At 51.9% G+C, this 19904-nt stretch overlaps 1 protein-coding gene across 9 annotated transcripts in view; it reads right to left on the reverse strand.

Annotated features, from left to right (window-relative positions):
- Positions 1–19904, reverse strand: part of sv (paired box protein shaven) — a 243189-nt gene that overhangs the window by 43290 nt on the left and 179995 nt on the right. For all 9 annotated transcript variants that reach the window (XM_070539673.1, XM_070539681.1, XM_070539697.1 and 6 more), the window contains one exon: positions 5316–5563. In XM_070539673.1, coding sequence (XP_070395774.1) covers positions 5316–5563 — 248 coding nt within the window. The remainder of the gene's footprint in view (positions 1–5315; positions 5564–19904) is intronic.

Here is a 19904-nt window from a genome sequence, read left to right on the forward strand (position 1 = left end):
CCCTCTCCTTATTTTAATGCCTAGCTGGTACACTCTTGTCAAGTTTCTGTAAAAATTCATTCACTTTGTTTCTTTTGACATTAGACCCTTGTTCTCAATGCAGTGAATGCCATTCGACCTCTGCACGCGAAGTTCTACTCTCCCTTCGTCTATCTACAAGCGTATTACTGCAGGACCTGCAGGCATACCGCAGGATCGAGGTAATCTGAGCAGTTTTGTAAGCTATTTCTTAAGTGTAACAGGCTTATTAGCTGGTACGTGAAGTTTAAACACAAGTTTGAGGATATGGCATATACGGCTGTAGGATCAGTATAATAGTTTCACTCACGCGGGAAGTTTACGCCAAGCAAAGGATGCCTTCGGCCAGAGCCAGTTATGCTGCTCGTAGACTTTTCTGAGCACCTGTTGGTGTCAGGAACGCCCGAAAGCCTTTAATTATCCACGCTCAACGAGAAGAGCGTTCTTCCGGCTTTCGTGGGCGCCGACAGCTACCGCACCGCCTTCTGCAGCGACCCAGCGGCAAAGCTGTGAGCAGCCGTGACTGCAAAACGTGACGCTCGTAAAGCGAAGCCAGAAACGGTGGGGGAGAAGAAATATAGAGTATCTCCCTGACCGGGCGGCTGTAATATTAACCGCCTGTCCGCGAACGAGAAGATGAAGCATAAAAATAAACAAATAAATAAAAGAAAGAGCTGCTAGCGCAAACGTGGTCAGGATCACTAACATTTGCCTGCAGGAATCATATCAGCGGCCGCTTTCGGCAAGACGAGGGTGTGTGGGGAGGGTGGGGAGCGTAGACGGCGTTCCCTTTCGACTGGCTGCGGGCGCAGAGAGACAGCGGCGAAGGAGCGACAGCCGCCGCAGATACGGGGACGTGACAAGCGGACAGCACGTGTTTGGAGCTCGTCACCGGAGGAGGGAGGCGCGCACATGTCGCCCTTCGTCGTCTCGCGGCCCCGCCGCCGATGCCGCCGCAGAGCCCTGGTCGCCGTCTCAGATGGCGCCCGCTCAAAGGCGAAGCCGCCGGGCCAGCCCCAGCGCCACGCCACAAGGCGACCCATTGTGCGCGGAGTGGCGGCGTCGCGAGCCCCGCGGGAGATGCGGCCGCGCGATAGGCGTCGTCGCCCTTCGCTCGCGCCGCTCGGTCGGCCGGAAAGCGGCCCCCTTCTTCGAAGCCGTAGCTCGGCAAGGGTTGCCCCCACCGACTCTCAAGTCACCGCGCGTCCGACCTGCTTCGCTCGTCTGTTGTCTTTGCCGCTATTGACCGCTGCTTTCCCCGCCCGAACACTTTCTTCGCACCGCTATGCCGTGACCTTGTGTCTTCTGCTTGGTGACCTTTCGCCGCCGAAGCCACCGTCATGCCACAGGAAAGTTCAGGTTTCGCGCGATAACGGGGGCGTGCGTCGTCGCGCGCTTCGCAAATCGGTCGACGCGTTGCAGGCACCTCGGTGTCGGCGAAGTGTCTGAAACCTCTGGTGCCCTGAACGCGGATAGCATAAACTCTCTCTTGTCCAAGCTTTACAGCACACACACTTGTCTGTGCGAGCTTGCGTGCGTTCAAGTGCATATGTGTTTTGACACCAAATAATATTAAAAATAAACTGTGAAGGACGAAATTAAGAATACAGTCGCAGTGCTGAGGCGTATTGAATGAGCCATGTTTGGAGACCACAAAAACCGTATTTAGTGGAAGGTAATTTAAAAGAACAGCGACGAAAGGAAACGTAGTCAGAAAAAGAAACAGAAAGAGGACGCGAAATAAAACGGCCGAATGGGGGTATTAGCCATGTTTTGTGGCCACAACAAACATCAACACCGAGTGGCGGGTGCTCCACGCACTGCCAATGAGCCTATGCTTTACAATTAAGCCATGCGTGCAAGAAGGTTCATAATTCCGGGCACGTCAATGACTGCAATCTATACAGCCGGTTCTCGCGATTCTCCGCCATCTCACGGAACGCGCAATGATAAATCGGAACGCCTGTACCTTACACTGTTCCGTGGCGGAGCAAAAGAAGTAATGTGGGAGTAGGGGGGCGAGTAAACATCTAATCGAGAATGCTCTACGCGTTCGTCCGCATCGCCTTTGGAGCCCGCTGCTACTCGAAATTAGAGGGACCGACAGGCCTCGCCGCAGCGCTCGAAACAACAAGGTCAACACATGTAGCTCTCGCAACAGCGTCGCGTGCGCAGGTCTCCATCGTGTACGCCGCGTACGTCCCAAGAGTCGCCGTCCGTAATTGCGGACTCCACGCGATCACGCTGGACATGGTGCCTTGATTGCCGTACATTACCAAATCCGGGCACATAACCGAGCACCGGGCACTTTGCGCGCGCCACTCGATCCCGTCGCTCTGCTCTTGTGTAAGTGGCACAGAAGCGGAGGGAGCGAGGGCTCGGGTCGCGTTATAAGGGGGGACAGAAAATGTCAGGCGACCAGCCGCAATAATAAGAAAGCAAAACGATGCGAGCCAAGAGCGAGGCAGAAAAATAGAGAACGAGGGGGAAGCAGAGGGTTGGGGGCAGGCTCCTTGATATTCTGTTTCTGACGTATACGAATGAGCTGGCTATGAATGTGGCGGCGAGGCCGGACGCGTTACTTTATTATTGGCGCGAGCGCTGAGGCGGCGGTAGTTGAGGGCGGACGGGGGGAAGGAGGGGGGGGGGTGCACTCTTGTTTGGACAGCGCCTGCCCGGTGGCCGAGGAGAGCGCCCACGTTGTATATTAATAGGCGTCTTGAGCGAGCGAGGATAAATGGTGCTGTGGCTCAGTGCGCCCGCCTATGTCGCAGCCCCAGAGATAGGGGACGACGCCTGCGCGCGCGGAGAAAAATGAACGCTGCCGTCGGCCCAGGCAGATTTCGCCTTCCGGACCGGACGGCCGATCGTCGAGGACGGGACTTCGCTCGCTGCTCGCCCCCTTTACGTCCTTCTCCTCTGCTATCACCTCCCTGCCCTCTTTCAGGCGCACGCACGCACACCTCCTGCTTGGTACGTTTCTGCCCTGCTGCGCGACGCCGATTCCTCTTCCACTCTTTCTTACCTCGCTATTGGCCGGCTATGTTTGGGCGACACTTAAAGCGCTAACGACCGCCGCCCCGTGTAGCACCCACTCGAAGGCACCTTCCCACCGCATACTCCCGAACCATCGCGAGAAACCACGGCGTTAGAGCTATTGTATATAAGCTCCAAAAGGAAGCACATACTGCAGTAACTTTACACCGCCATCAGCCGACAGCGAGGCGGTTTCTTCTCATGTTGTATCCACGTCAGTGTTATAAGTTATTACGCTGGGATAAGGATTTGCCGTTCGAATGATTAAAATGAAAAATGCGGGTTAGGCGTTCGAGCCTTAGCGCATGCGAAAGCATGCGCTAAGGAGTGGGGGAACACAACGAAAGCATGCGCGCAAGCGTTCGAACAGAGCCACATTTATTAATGCACAGTCGCTTACGCATGACGCGAGACACATAAGACTCGCTTTGGTCCGCTGAGCTCCTGATGCGGAGAAATCTGCCCGTATGGGCATTTTCTGTTTACGTGCGTCAAGCAGCATAGCTGACGACGTTTCAGGTCGTGAATCTGTTAGCAGCTTTGTGTTCCCCCACTCCGGAGGTGCGCGCCAAGAATGTTCTCGCATAGCGTGGGGGACGCGCCACGGCAGCGCGAACATGTTTCTTCGCGGTCGCGCTCTCGTTTGCCGAAAGAGAAGCCGCGGTCGGCGGCACTTTTGAAGGCAGCCCCCCTATCTTCTTCCGCCGACGGAAGCGGAAGTGAGAAGGGCGGAGGTGGTCCATGAGACGCGATGTCAGGCGCTGCTTTTGATTACGCAGCGTGCGGCATCCACAGTGCATGCGTGTGCGCATGCCACGTGCTGCGCCACCCGAACCGCTGGCATGAACGCGGTTCCTTTCAGGTGAACCGCGGTCCGGGTGGCACATGCGCTTATGTGCTTTCTCGTCCTCGTGTTTGTGCGGGATCGGGCATGCGGCGCACGCTCAGGTGCACGCATCTTATTTCGATTTCCTCATTGAAAATGAACATCTTCCGTGTTGCGTACCCATATGCGCACCGGGTCTTTACTCGTCTCTCCGGAAAATTGATTTGAAAGCCCCATTCTTCTCTGGCCCGCTTTTTTTTTTTTTTTGTCATCGTGCATCTTACAGATCAAACTCTCCCAAATTCTGCATACTCAAAGTGCCGTTTGGCGGTATTGCAGCACAGCTTCGAGTTCGAGCTTCCAGTTGGGTATACATGGATGTTCATCTTCCCAGTGCAACAAGGACAAAAACGGAAAGGAGGGGCTTTGTCGATGCCTTCCTTCCGCGTGCGTCGTCATTGCGCTGCGCGTACGCTTTGAAGACGAAGATGCTAGCTGTCGGCAGCAGTAAGCGAGCAAGCGAATGCAAATGCATACTTGAAGCGAGAACCTGCCAGCTCAGAAGGTCGAATCGTATACGTCTACAGTCCCTGATAAATGACCGGACAATTTGAAGAATAACGCTGCGTTCTGCGCGAAGAGGGAGCAACTATGCGTTGCTTCCAGTCATTTATCCAACTAGTAAATTCTCCTCGTTGATACTAATTAAAAATACACACATTCTTTGTTGAAATACTTATCGTATGACCAATGCGTAAGGGGCGCGTTGAAAAGTACACGAATTTAGCATTGTTGCCGAACTTTATTTTTTTTGCTGATCGTTGCTCTTCAATACAACGGAAGTAATACTCCGAAGAGAAGCCAAATTGAGGGGCATGTCACCTAATAACGCTTCCTTAAAGCAAATGCACCAGGCTACGAAACAGCCTGTAAGTTGTATACACGGAGTCATCGACACTTCTTATCATTTTGCTTCTGCTGGCTGGGCGGCTGGAAATTTCACGAGCTCATCGGCTCCTCGGGGAGAAGAATCTTTCTCGACCGATACAGAAAGACCTCCATACGCAAGAGCAGTTCGCCAAAACAGGAACTGATCATCACGTTAACGAACGTGACGCTAGCGGAGGCCTTAGCAGGCCAATGGCAATCATTTTCCAATAACGAGGTGCTTTGTTAGAACCAGCTCATCAATTTCTCTCACTCTCTCTGTGTACTGTATAGTTAGCCGCTTTACAGGTATCTAAGCAGAGAGTGTGGCGCAGGTCTCTCGATTGCGTATACTGTCTCGAGCCAATATCCATACTATCTCTCTCTCGCTCTCTCTGCGAAAATTGTTCTCAGGTAGCTCACTTTGCGATGACTGCAAGCGCCAGCCAGGGTCGCGTGCGCACGTGATAAAGCACTTCGGGTGATGCTGGATGCGATCTGAGCTCACCTTGTGAGACCTGGTCGTCGCGCTTGCGCTTGGCCGCCTCGGCGCTGGGAATGCCCAGGATGCCGTTGATGGAGTAGGATGGCCTCTGCAGGGCAGCCGCGGCTGCCGCCGCAGAGACGCTCGACTCGTGCGCCGATGACGGCGCGTGCGTGATCACCGACGTGGGCGACGACTGGGGCTGCGGGCTGCCGCCGTTGGACGACACGTGGTGGTGCTTGGCCTTCTCGGCTGCCTTGTTGCGCACGATCCTGTGAACGGCGTGCCGGAGAGAGAGAAAAAAGAGGAAGAGACGACGCCAACAGGTCAATCCAGTTGACTCCTATACATGTATGAACGATCACCTGCGCGTCTTGACGAGATACATTATGCACCGCGCTCTGTCCGCCTCTCGTCTAGATAGCCAACGCACGCTATAGACCATCGATTTTCGACCTGCAGCAGTGCACGACTACAGCGCTGTAGACTTGCTTTGTGATGTTTGCATTGCCGAGTCAAGTGCGCGGTTCGTCGTACTGTTATTGCAGACGTGCGAAGAAAGCGAGCGTGCACTTCCGTTAATGTTACCTCTGACGGCGCGCACGAAACACTCCTTCATTTATTGTAACGACGTGCAGAGAGTCCTGAGGCATTATAAGGCACATCCGCGCGCACACGACTTGTAATATATACTATATATAGCTCTCTAAGAAATTTATAGTTAGTGTTTCGCGCAAGGGTATACATATATTTAAGTCGGTATGACATCCAAGTGATATATATATACACTCCATCTTTCCAGTCGAATACCGCAAGAACGCATTGGCAGATCTATCCACTCAACTCGAGCGTGGCCTTGACCAAGAATTTGTCGCTCTGAACTTTACACGTTCCAGAAAGGTCTGATGCAAGGAGAATTGCGGAATCGCTGAATTTATGCGTTGCCCCCTGCGCGCCTTTGCGTATGTCGTGTCATGACGGCGCACATGGTGGCTCCATAGAATGAGGGAGGTGTTATAAGGTATATACTTTGCTGCATAGTATATCGCGTTCCTATCTTTGTCAAAAGAAGTAGGGGTATTCAATTGCACACAACCTGAGTGCGCGCGCACACACAAGCTGTAGTCGATACAGTTTGAGGAATTTGCACAGGATCGCTGGGCATCTGCATTAAGTTTGGGCCGCTATGAGGAACCGGAGCGTAACTATAACGTCGCAGAAAATTAGTTCCGAATGAGAAAAATCCCTGAAGTATGCAGACTTTATTTTCTTGCTTTTATTTGTCTTTTTCGCATCGCGAAGCGAATTATTGATGTTACACAATGTTAGAAGTATACGCGACTCCATAAAGTCTTCGCTGCGGTGCTGCACCGATAACACGGACGTATGCCGCCGTACCTGCTTTCACTGAAAATTACCGCACTGTGCATGGGTACACTAGATTTGTTGCTGAGACAACGAGCAGTCAAACCGAAGCAGTGAACCCATCCGCACGCCCATTACATGAAAATCCACGCCCTCATAACAGAGTGCCCGTGTGAGAGAGGGGAAGGCCCTCCGCTATCTATCCGTCCGCCATAAGAATGACCTGCGTGGTCATTCATGGTTTCCTTTCTCTATTACTTTCTGTCGTTGGCTCGTCATCGCCCCTCGCGGTGGCCGACGCATGTGACAGGGCGGCTAATGACTACCAGTCCTGTCCGCAGAACCCTTGTCTCTGCAACGCGCGAGGCGTATTTGTCTAACTAGGCCCGCGCAGCGCTATTATAGCATACGCGCGCGCTGCAGCGCTGTCGTGACTGCTGCGCTTTGTTGACTTGCTCGTGCCCCTGCCACGCGCTTCTTCTTCTTCTGCTGCTTCTTGGGCCACGAGTGCGCGATCGAAGCCGTGGGGCCAGTATCTTAGGGCACCTCTCTCGCACCCCCCGCCCTCTTTTTTCATCCCCTCCTCTTCCCGATCTATGGCGCTCTCTCTCTTTTCTTTTCCCCTCTAAAAAGGATAGCTGCCGGGAGCCCGACGAAACGAGGAAACAGCCATTTGAGACTAGTCGATGCGCTCGGCTGCGCGCGGCGTGTCTATTTGCGCTGCTGTGTGGACATAAGCTAGCGCCCTGCGTTGACTTCGGTTAAAGTCCCTGTCCAGTAGGCGGCGAGAAATTGCGACGACGTTTGGCCCCCGCATGAGCTGCTTGCTCAGGGTGAGCTCTACACGCGCCGCGCGGTTCCTCCGGGCGCACTTGAGTCGGCGCGTCCGCTCGTATCGAGCCGACTAGCGTCCAAAAATAAATGTAAGAATTTGTAAGAAGAGGGAGACTATACTCGGACTCAGCACTCGCCGTATTGTCAGCGCACGTACATGCTCGCTTTATGCAGAGACGTTGCTGCTCGGTCGTACTGAAGGCAAACTGAGCTGTTTGGACGTCAAAGGAAGGTTCGCAGAACGACAACACGAATTCGTACTCTTGTGTAGTTAAGCGTGTTCCGACGTCTTAAGCCCCACGGTCAAACACCACAGCGCCGGATCCAAAAGTTCATCTTTCATTTTATTTGTTTTTTTTTTCAAAATTCCCTGTCGGGCTGGTAAGATCATAGAGAAGGCCGAACCCTGTTTTTCGATTTCGATGCCAAATCTCGCGCTACTTATCAAACTGCATTTCGTTTGCATCTATTTCGGTATGCCCGAACAGGAACAAAAGAGGGAGACAGAGAGAAGGAATCACAACCGTCTCTTTGCACTCTCCTAGCCCCCTCCCCCCCCTTCACCGCGTAGAGGACGATTTTTCAATCACGGCCGCGCATGCTGGCTTCATTAATTCATTAATTACCAGCTGCATCGCAGCAGGGACGCGAGGCGTCGACCAGTGATTCAGCCGCGCCGCCACCGCGCGCTCTGACTCAGCGGCCGGAGTCTCGTCGCTGTCGTCCAACATGTGCGTCGGGCATGCACGGCTTGTCACGTGTTGAAAGTCAGTGAGCAGAGCGGGCGATCTCTCACCCTGGGCCGCCGCTCCCTTCTCTACATAAGCTGGCAAGCCTGTGAGGAGGCGCCACGTTGCAGTACCAACAGTGGGGCGACGATGCGCGTAACGAGCGCTGACCGACGACACCCGACTGTATCACTGTATCCCGAAAAAGGCTGCATATAGCCCAACCCTCTGAGACGGGCAGACAGCGAATGTCCGGCGTCCAGCGACATGACCGCTCGCCGACGTGACTCTTCGCGTGTGGAGAAAATGCCCGCCTGATGTATAATACTATGCATCAGGCTGCCTGCGCACTGCCGCCTCTCAACATGGTCGGCTGCGGCTCGTCTCACGTACCGCTTCCTAGACTCGTGCGTAGGTGCACGTTTGCGCCTGTGCGAATGTGAATGTAATGTATGAGCGTGCTTGCTTGTGTGTTGAAACGTTGCTCCCGACGCGGGTTGGCCGCTCTAACTGGCTCATCTCTTTTAGTTCAAAAAGTTTGACTTAACGACAGAACTTGCCGAGCTGCCCATGTCTATCGCGGAAGGTGGTTTTTCTTATGAAACATTAAACGGCCGCCCAAAACACTGTGCATGAGGATCAAGTCACCGAGTGTCTACGTACGGATCCTGCAATGAGGAAGGAGCCGCCAGATTAGAAAGAGCTGCAAGCATGGAGCGAGTGCAGTGTGTCTGGCCGCGTGGCCTGCGGAGTGTCCGTCCCGTCGAGTGACCGAGCATTAGGGCATGGGAGTTGCTTCTCCTATCGCACCGCGAATGTACTACGCCGCCGCCGCCGCTGTGTTGCCGGGACACATACGCGAGCAGGGCGCGCCGGTAGAGCCGGCGGCGCTGAGGGGAGGGTTGTTGCCCCTGGGGAGAAATGGTGCCGGTGGAGGCGGTTTGGGGGGGGGGGGGGGGGGGTTACCAGGCACGCTTTCATTTTCTAAAGAGGCGTGACGCATGAAAACGATCCACGCTCTGCCTTTTCACGCGCTTTCTTTCTTGCCGATTCCACGGGCCGGCGGTGCGTACGTAGGCACACACATACAAGAAACGAAACCAACGCGGCCCTACACTATGGCAGGCGCGGCGGCCGATCGCCCCTGCGCACGCAGAGCTCGGCGCTGGGCTCAGATCGGGGCGCGCCGTGAATTAGACAGCCGCCAGCAGAGCGCGCGGGGCCTCTTGCGCTCGTGTGTTATTACGCACGCACGCACTGCACGGTGATCCTCAGCGGCATCACTTTCGCGAAATTGAGTGAGAAAGACAATTGGAGCCAGTAGCTACAGGGCGTCTTCGCGGAAGGGTAATGCGAAGCGATCGCAGTGCTGACGCCCGCTGGGCCCCACGGCACGAGCGAATCCGCTTGACGTATGCGAGGCCAACCGCACACTGATTGCGCTCGGCTGCGCTTGCTTGTTATTTGTGTGGGGCAGGGAGAGAGAACAGAAAAGCAACTGGGCTGACAGGAGAAGAGGTGCGATAACGCCCGACCTTGTTAGTGTCTCGTTTTGGCCCAGTAGAGATGAGCACGTTTCGCGCTGAAATGCATTATACTCTCGCGGTTGGCGTAAACGAGAAAGGAATATAAGTGGTGCAGCCATTACTAAATATGCTTTGTTTACGCGACAACAATGCACGTAGTGCTGCAGTGTTTGTCCTCGTACAGTGCAACATAGCATTGAGCTTAATATATTTCGCTGATCAAGTATAGCTGTGCACTCTTATGTTCTCATAAGCACTTGCGAGCGGGTAGAGGAGAGGGAGGTGGGAGGAGGGGAAATCGGGTGATAGGAGGTCGGAGGCGATGACTAGCCTTTGTATCACTAGCTGTCTGTCGCCATTTTCGTGTGCAATAAAGCGGTTCGCATCGTTATTTAACTAGCAAGAAAATACTAATACACTCGCCAATGAATTTTTAGAAAGCGATATTAGTTTTTTTCTTCTTCTCTATTTTCTTTCAGAAGTGTCGGTTAGCATGTACTTATTCATCGATCAATATTGCACAGACATGCCACAAAGCGAGAAAACCACGATGTGTATTAGATACAAAATATAATATTCTTCTTACTTGCCTTAACGTTTTATGTCTTGGAAATGACAAATTCAAATCATACGAAACATTTTCCTTACTTAACCCCTCCTCATCAGAGTTTTTCTAACTTAGCCGGAATTTAACGCACTAATAATTCTTTAACTAAATTTATCTGCTGACTGCAAAGGACTGTGGCTTCATTTATAGGCTTTGGCATCACAGCGTTATGTAACTTGCACCTCACTGGCTCGGCACATTTGGCACAACACATCCGCAGCAATTTGGGCCTGTTGGTATACCATGATGAAGGATTACGAGTAGCGCAAGTACGCGAGAAAAATACAAGGAAAGAAAGAGCGCTAACTTCCAACAAACTTTTCTCACATACTTGCGCTATTCAAAATCATTTACCATTTGAACACAGTTATGGGTGTTTTATTTCTTGTTTGGCGACATTTTGTAGGAAGTAAGAATGATTACAGCTGCGGCAGAAGACACTAAAAGTACATTAAATGAACTTTCAGAGACATCGTTGGCAAATTATCGCGCCAGATAAATTTCAGTGTACCCCTGTCCCCCTCCACCCAGGTGGTCAAAATTAATACACAGTTTACAACTACGTATTTTCTCACCGCACGTGTATACTTAGAGCTCGCTGTCGTGTGCAATAAAAAATTTATAGCCTTAAAGGTAAGGGCAGGCTAACACATTTAAGGGTGTAACATTTTTTAGAGTGATACAGTAACAAAAAGAAAAAGAAAGAAACAATGTGGCTTTGTAAGTGCCTATCTGCAGTGCCAAATTTACAGGTTCCACTTTGTTGCCCGCGCGTTCCACGGACGCTGTCCGACGCGCATGCACTCAGGACGCTTCGGTGCATTAAGTGACCTTCATCACTCTTCGGCACACACAGTGCACGAGCTCTGTCACTAACGATCATCTTTTGCTGTCGAGTACGGCTTCCCTAGCGATTTGCCCAAAAGCCGCGCGTGAGACCAATTGCTAAGATACGCCGTGGATTCAACAAGCAGCGATGACTATACTGTGATCGCGACTTTGGCACCCGCCCCTGTATCGGAGTCAGCCCGTAGCTTCCGCAGACTAACTCTGAGAGGACGGGGGGAGGGCGTGGGGGCGCGGTGGGGTTGGCGCGGGAACGGTTCCGGCGCTAACCGGAACCGGAAATCGTCGCAGGGCCCAGACAGAAAAACGCAGCAGAACCACCAGCAGCAGCGCGCGGGGACGATTGAACGCGCATTGATCTCGCCTTTTGTAACCGACCCCCTCCGAGACGTTCGGCGGGAAACGAGGAGGGCGTGGCAAAAACAATTTCCCCGCAGCCGCGCCGCCGTTGCCGACTGTCCCACATATGCCGCTGCGGCGTCCGCTGATCGGCGCGAACAACGCTTGCTGCTGTTGGCCGACTGGCACGCAACCAGGGGCGAGAACAATGCGTCCCGGAGGAGAACGCGACACACAACGGAGGATGAACGGGCGGCGTGGCGCGCAGATATCTCCGTGGGATGCGCCCGTCGTTCGGGGTGGTGTCGCTGTTTTTCACTGCTAGGGGAGCGCGGCGAGAAAGGGAAGAAGGAGAAAATTTGGCAGCACGCCCGACCAAATTGGTTCGGCAACGGCATTATAGCTGCGGCGTTTCGGTAAGGTTGCCTTCTCGGTGCTCCTATTTGTCGACGTACCCTGTTCTACGACAGTACACAAACGAAATACACAAATTGTTTCAGCACGACCCTCTTGCGCCGTTTTCCCGTGGTTCTGTTCTTTATCGTCCGTATTGCTTCGGTATTCATCTTACGCGCGGCTCAATATGATAATTAAGTGGGCTTTATGGCGCAAGGGCCAGGGGGCGGCTCAAAATGAAAGGTACCGGCTTCCTCGTGAGGTAGAATGACGCCGGTTCACCCAGTCTCTCTGGCAATAAGGACGCCAAGAGAAACGCGGTACGGTTGCTCCTGCCAGGCTCAGTGCGGCAGGCATTGCACAAGCTGCACGCGGTCCATTCAACTCAGCCCAGAGAAGTAAGCAGCGAAAACAGGAAATTACGGATTTCGCGAAAATGGTCAGGGCCACCTTCGAGAAACGAGTTCTCTTAGGCTGGGAGTATTACAAAACCTACATCCTACTGGGCAAAGCCGATATAGGAAAGCGTGGAACGGCTACCGAGAACTTGTAAGAAAGAAACAAAGAAGTGAAAGAGTACTCTTCTTTTTTTGTTTTCTTTTTTTTCGTTAGAGCTAAGCTTTTTTGTACTGTTCTTTATTTCTTTGCACAGACCAACAGTCCACAAAATACCAAAAAAAAAGGGGGGGGGGTCAGGATTTTTTTTTTTTCATACCATCACAAGTTCCAGCGGAAGGGATAGTTGTCATCTTATTTTTCTTTTCCACTTCACGGACACGGACATTTTCCCGAGTATGTCGGCGAACATGGCTGTAGGCATATTTATTAAAGGTCGAGCGATGTCCTGTAACATCCTCAGTGTCTCGCCAGAACTTCGGGCGTTACCAGCAAGCACGGCGCCACACTAAAGCGATTCTCAGCATCGAGCGAATAGAAGTTCCCGATCGCGCGCTTACGGGAGACGCGCATCCGAAGCATCAAACCGTGTATAGGAAGCTGGATGCGACGTGCCGGGCTAGGCCGCTCCGGCGTCTCGGTTAGATGTAAAGAAATAAGAGGAAAAGTAAGTGGAGGGGGGGGGAGGAATAAGACGACACAGGCAGAGGCAAAAGCGCATAGACCGGAGTAACAGCAGCGAGGATGTCGTGGAGAAGAAGAAGAAGAAGAAGAAAAGAAAGAGTCTGGAGGAGGAAATAGGGGTAAGAAGACGAGGTGGAGAAGGAGGCACGGAGCTTTATCACACTTCTCTGCCTGGCGACATGGAGAATTCGCTTCCTTCCCGGCGTTCCATCACGGCCCCCTCCATGCAGCCAGAGAGGCAACGCTGCTCTACAGACGCCCCCGCGAACTCCCCCCCCCCCCCCCCCCCCGCCCCTGCATCTCCTTCCCCCTGCCGCCGCAGACGCTGCTGAAGCGGCCAAGAAAACGATGCGGCCCTAAAAAAGAGCGCGCCGACGCTCAGTAGCCCTTTTTCTTCGCGGACTGGAAGTGCTGCGGCATCGGTGCCGGTTTCTTCGCGCGTGATCCCTGGCCGCGTCTTCCCAGTTAACAGTTGACGGAGGTCGCCTCTTGCTTCCCACCTCATTCCCACCGAACTGCATGGCGGGCACTACAGAGATTAACCGTCGAATCTTTTATAGTTCGTTGGGTGATGTTTGTTTGTTTCGGGCTAATCTCTAAACAGTCATGGTCCTCAAAGATGTCGGAAGCGCTCAGCTGAAATGGTTTACAGTTCGTTATAAAGCGAACAAAGCAGAGAGATAAAAAGACTGAAAACAAGGCAACAAGCCAGTCAGACATACCATCGCACCTTGTCCTCAGCCTTGTGTCCTCACTTTCTTTCTTTTGGGAAAAGAGGCATGCGGGCCTTCAAGTTGTCAGCTATCGCAACACACCTTGTTAATGTCGGCAGAGACATGCTGCTAATATATTGCGCAATACTGGAATAACAATAGGCTATTTACCAGGAACTTTTTTCTTATGGGTCAACTTTCACGAAAAAGAAATAATAATCTACAAATATTTGGAATGCTGAGTGAGAGTTCCTCCTTCGTCGCCTGTCACTTGACTTAGCGATGAAATCCTTACGTGCGGGGTGGATTGGCTGTCACGACGACATCCACTTGTGCCACCGCATGCGCGCACAGCCGCTCCACGCGGTTCGCAGTGCCGTGCCCCTTCATTCTGGCGTGTGCAAGGCAAAGGAGACAAGCCCAACGGGAAGGAAGCCAAGGAGCGACGCTGCAGAGCAGCCTGATTGGTCGCCCAGCCTAGCGTATCGATCGCTGTCGCCTTTTCGAAGCAGATATTCGGCCGCTGAAGGACGCAGTATTAGAGAGATTTTCGGCGTTCCGGAGTTTGCGCTCGCGCCTTCACCTTGTTTTATTTTGCCTTTTCCAGATGTTCACTTTTTCTTCTTTTCTTTTTCTTCTTCTTCGTGCACACCGTTTGCAAAGGCACTGGGCACGTGTTGAGATGCTTTTCGTCACGCTTTGCTTGGTTCGGTTGCATCTGCCGTAAAGCCCGTCGACAAACCTTGCGCGAAATCACGCGCGGTGTCTACAAGTCACGCCTAGCTGATTTCACGCCAAGAAAACAAAGAAAATAAACGCGGCTGTTTTTAAGCGTATTCCTAAAGTAGTCCAACTGCACCTGCGCAGAACAACAGTGATATTACCCCTCACGACCACTTCATTTTTATTTTTAAGGGTGCCTCATTTTCAGTCCAGTTATTATGTCACATCTACATATTCGAAGGTGCATCAGACGTCTTTCTTTCTCTATATATTCAGAGGAGGGCGAAAGATCCGAGTTGTGACTTCTACCCGCACTGAGTACCGTTGTGACGTTTTTTTCCCCTTGTTTTATTGGGAAGCGTTTAGTACAATGGGAGCGCATATTAAGAGAACGATGTAGGATGATCAGTTGCTTCTTATTATATGACCTTATTATATAATGAAAGCACGCGTAGGGAAGCCAGATGTTGTCTGCGGGACCCTGCTTTCGCATATTATAATACAATAGAGTTTTTAAACCTTGAGTCAGGAGGGTTTAGGCCGGCCAGAGCCTTTTCCTCCTTTCCCCTAGGTACTCTTCCTCCGAAGCTATTTGTTTTACTTTTTTTTCTCTGAAACCTGAAGTGCATGTTGGGTCACGGTAAAATAATGGTTCAAATGATATATAAGCATACACTGAGGTTGCTTAGTGGATTTGGCGTTGCGTTGCTGAGCATGACGTCCTAGGATCAAATCGCGGCCGGGGCGGCAGCATTTCGATGGGGGCTAATTGAACGCTCGTGTACCATGCGTTGGTGCAAATTAAAGAACCCCAGATGGCCAAAATTAATTCGGAGTCCCCCATTACAGAATACCTCATAATCAGATTATGGTTTTGGCACGTAAAACTTCAGAATTTCAATGAAACACAAGTAGCAGTTTGCAGAGAAACGCTTTTTTTTTTTTTCGAATCTAGCAACGGTACAGATAGACCTCCGGTGTGGACCCTTCTCTACGCGTACCGAAAAGAGACTAAGGTCATCAAATTGCGAAATGACGTTGCTGGTTACGCCCCTGACACAGCCACTGCATCTATTTTGCACGGCTTGCGAGTCATCGTCCTTGTTCTGCCCGCAGTCGCGCCTAGCATGTGACACTCTTTTGGCAACCCACTGCGGAGCTCTGTGTTACTAAGTTGCGAAAGTTATGCAGGACCCAAGGCGTGCGGCACTTTATTAAGGTTGCGCTAGCTTGATATGCGAACGTACAAATTTAGCGCCCCGCTTGCGTAAAGTTCGGCTACTTATGAAACGCGTATGTAGCCTTCGAAATTTAGGGCTGTGAAGGTGGAACCAAATTTTTTGTCCGCATTTCCGGTGTCTAGCTGTCTTATGCAGCTCAATTGAACACACGGTCAATCGATTCAGAACGATCGCAGTGAACTGACATGTCATCGTGAAGAGCACGTTTAACGGGGTGTCGTTAAAAACTTATGAAGGGTCCCATGACTGCCATAAGATGGGATCAAACGAATGAATCGTATACCTCGCATTCCGCTACCGGGATGCAATGCAGCGCGCATGCGTAGACGGAACACGTTTCAGCGTTTCCAGGTGTACATGCGGGCCACGCAGGGGCGCTTTTCCGTGGGCCACTTAATGGCGAAAATGCCGAGAGGTCGAGGGTGGAAGGAATGGTTGTAAGCGGGGAGGGGTTGGTTGTTTGGCGCCCCTGCCAGCGGAGTGCTTTCGCACTCAGGCTTGCACTGCCACGCGATGCCTCCTTATCTCCCTCCGGGAAGCGGTATAACACGGTAGGCGGGTGTTTTGGGTTCTCTTTTGGCCGCCCTTAATTCAATATCGGGCTAGGGAGCCTCCGACGCTCAATCCGTAAATTATTTATCATCCTGCCGGCACGAGTGAGTGTTGCGATCCCGGATTGACGCCCTCCGCTCGGAGCTGCTGACCCCCCGCTTTGGGACCTGCAGCCCGTGAGTGGTGCCAGTGTGCGTGCGTGCGCGCATCGCACATGTCTACGCTTGCTTTCTTCTAGGCTTGCTTTCTGCGCCCGTATACGCTGCACAGGCCTCCTCCGCGCCGGCTGCGTGCAGGAGGCGATTTGGCCTCTCGATAGCTGTCTTCCTCGCACAGCAGCGTTGCCGCACGTGAAAGGCCACCGCCGCCCTTGGGAGCTCCCGGGGGACGAGATCGAAGGCCCCGCCCGTGGTGCTACATGGATAACAACAAAGGCGCAGTACAGCGGGGCCCCTTTTCGGCGAGGCTGTCCGGCGATAACGCGACCCACTGAACAGGTTGTGTACAGCGGGACGCCACTCAGCGGCCGCTCCGGGGAAGTAAAAGGGGGTGGGGGGAATCGCTCTCGGGGACTTGCATATCTGGCGAGTGCCAGGTTCCATGAGGCGCTCAGCGAGGCGCGCGAATTTGGGGCGCGGGCCCTCCTTTTCCCGGCAGTGGCGGCGGAAGCGAGCACTCAGTCGGTTTGTGATTCCATTACGCACGAATTATGGAAGGGTTTCCTCGGGCGGGGACGCGGCAGCGCGAGCCTATATCCTGTTTCTCGCGAGTGCCTAAGAGCATTAGGCGCGCGTTTGTTTCGGGCGTCGTCGCCGGCGTCAAAATCGAAGAGCAGGTCCACCGCACCATACGGCTTTCCCAAGTTGAGTGGTCACTCCGACTTAGAAAAAAGAAGGTATGAAGAAGAAGAAACGGAGGAATGTTAGCAGGAGAACAACTCATTAATAAGAAAGCTTTTTAAATGGTTCGCAGCGGGCGAAGCTAGGAGCCATATTTTACGCAAGGAGTGCTTCCTAGACGAAATAACTTTATTCCTTCTCTTTCTCTCTCGTCCACGCTATAAATTAGTGAAACGCGCGTTGAGGGGCGAGTAGACTACAAGACAGGCAGAAAGCCTCGAATTGCCATCGGCTTTCCGTATAACAGCTAGCCTGACTCCTCTAACTGCTTAATCATTTGAGGCATCGCTACTTATCCAATGCGCAGTACCAATGTAAGTAGTGGCATGGCATAAGCGAAAATTATAAAAATAAGTATACTTCACGTCGTAGCACTATTTAGTTTACAAAAAGCCCAAGTATGTATGTATGTATATATATATATATATATATATATATATATATATATATATATATATATATATATATATATATATATATATATATATATATATATATATATATATATATATATATATATATATATATATTCATCCATGACTAAATAACCAGCTACGCTCAAATATATGCATCAATCTACATAAACCTGCCATACCTCATGTAGGTAGGCATGTATGACGTGCCATGTGTGTAGGTATATGTATTTGATAAATAATAATATAAAGAAGGACTGTTTGTGAAGCAAAAATTAACTTTGGCTTGTGGGCGAGGAGTTAACTTATGGTTTAATAGACTTAATTCCTCACTATAGCGAATATGGTGTTCCTATAATGCCCTTCAATATTTGGGAGAGTATAATAAGAAATGATCCGGCATCTCTTCTTCTCTTCTTTAGTATGTGCTCTGACCGGCCCATACTGTTTTCGACGTCGCACGGAGAAAGTCTCACATATAACAACGCCACTGTTCACCAGGCAACGATGTAAACGACAAACTGCACCTGTTTTGAACATGTAAAAAAAAAAACAGTTCTACGATCACGGTTTGACATTCAAGAAACGTTCTGCCTCTTTCACAGCACACTTATGATAAGAAATACATAGTCAGAACTTTAGAGATAACTGCACATTAGCAATTACATAATTCTTTACTGTGTCAACTTACTTCTTCATTTGTGTCAGAAGTGGGCTGATATTGGGGGTATATAAGGAAGAAATGAATGCATGAGCAATGCTTCTGGTATCAATCGCCACTGTTCCGTCGCTAGTGAAGCAGCTTGCGGCTCGGAGATGCTCAATTACACGTTGCTTACTTACGTGGATAGTTGCTCAGTTCTTTAGTCTACACCGCTTTCATCTCTCTTCAAATATTGCCGCTTGTCACCGCCCGGCAATAAGGGGCGGAAACTGTCCGAGGAGTGCGCATGCATGTCACCTCGTTGTGATTACCGCAAAATACATCCGGGCCCAACGACCGCTTCCCAAGCAGAACTCTGCGGCCTCGCCCTGCACCGAAGAGATCTGTCATCACAGCTCGGTTCGTCGAGCACACTTGACGCTCCATACTCGCCGCCTGAGCCGTCGAGAGAGCCAGTGCTCGAGCCCCCTCGACGATGACATGTTTATCGGTGGCCAATCGCTGCCCCGCGGCTAATAAATAATATAAGACCTCCCCCGACCGGAGAAACATGTTCTCCCTAATGGCGGACTCGCCGCAGGAGTGCAGCGCAGCACCAACGCGAATGCAGGCTCCCCCCTCCTCGCGCTGCTCGTCCGTTTTCCTCTTCCGATGTGCGCGCGCTGCGTGCCCGTCGCTACAAGCACTTCTCGGCACCACCTCTTCTCCTCTTTCTGCAAAGAGAAAAAGTGGCAATCCCTGTCCCCGATATTGCGATTAGCGCTGGATAAGGGGCCGCAGCCCGGTGGCGGGGCGCGGCAAGGGAGTTCGAGTGCAGGCGCTGCTGTTCGCGTTGCGTGGGCCTCCTCGACACAAATGGAGGAGCGGGCCCGGAGCAAGCCAAAGGGATCAGCGCCGGCCGCATGCCGCGAGAGGATGGAGCCCACAGAAGCGTCGGCTTCGGCAGAGACGCGGCTGTTCCTGCTCCGTAAAAGCGGCGGCCTTTCGTAATTGGGCGCCGCGTCCGTGTTACTTGGCGCGGCATGCGTGCGTGCGCTCACACAGGGACGCGTTGCGGTGCGCCCCGAACGCGCGGAGAGCCTGATTGAATGTGTGATGAACGCCCTGGTGAGCTAGCTGTTACGCCAGCGCGCCGATCATCCCTCCGCGAGAATGGGGGGGGGGAGCGGTCGGGTGGGTGGTGCGAGTGATGGCTATCTGTTTAATAAGCTTCCGCGCTTCGCGCGAGGCCCGTCTAAGAGCGCAATAGAGACGTTCTTTTTGTGGCCGCGCAGATGGGCCGGCGATGAATTTCGACGATGAGTGCCCGATACTACACTCTGCTCCCGTATGCCTTCGGTTAGGAAAAAATAAAGGCAGTTCTTTCTTTCTTTCTTTCTTTCTTTCTTTCTTTCTTTCTTTCTTTCTTTCTTTCTTTCTTTCTTTCTTTTATCGTTATCCGACTTTGTGCTTTGTGAACTGAAAGCATGCTAGAAAGTATCAAAATAGATTTTAACGAACAACAGCGAAATAGGGCGCCATGCGTCGTCAGTCTAGTTAACTGCTAAACAAAAAGATCAACCAGTGGTGTTAATTAACGACGTGGGCTTTCTTGAGGAAAACGAAGAGCCTGAAAATCATTTTTAGCCACGCGCATAGCAGGAATCCAATGTCAGTGATAAACGCCAAGATATTCGGCTCAGCTTCA

The sequence above is a fragment of the Dermacentor albipictus genome, chromosome 1 (genome assembly GCF_038994185.2).
Source record: "Dermacentor albipictus isolate Rhodes 1998 colony chromosome 1, USDA_Dalb.pri_finalv2, whole genome shotgun sequence".
Classification (NCBI taxonomy): domain Eukaryota; kingdom Metazoa; phylum Arthropoda; class Arachnida; order Ixodida; family Ixodidae; genus Dermacentor; species Dermacentor albipictus.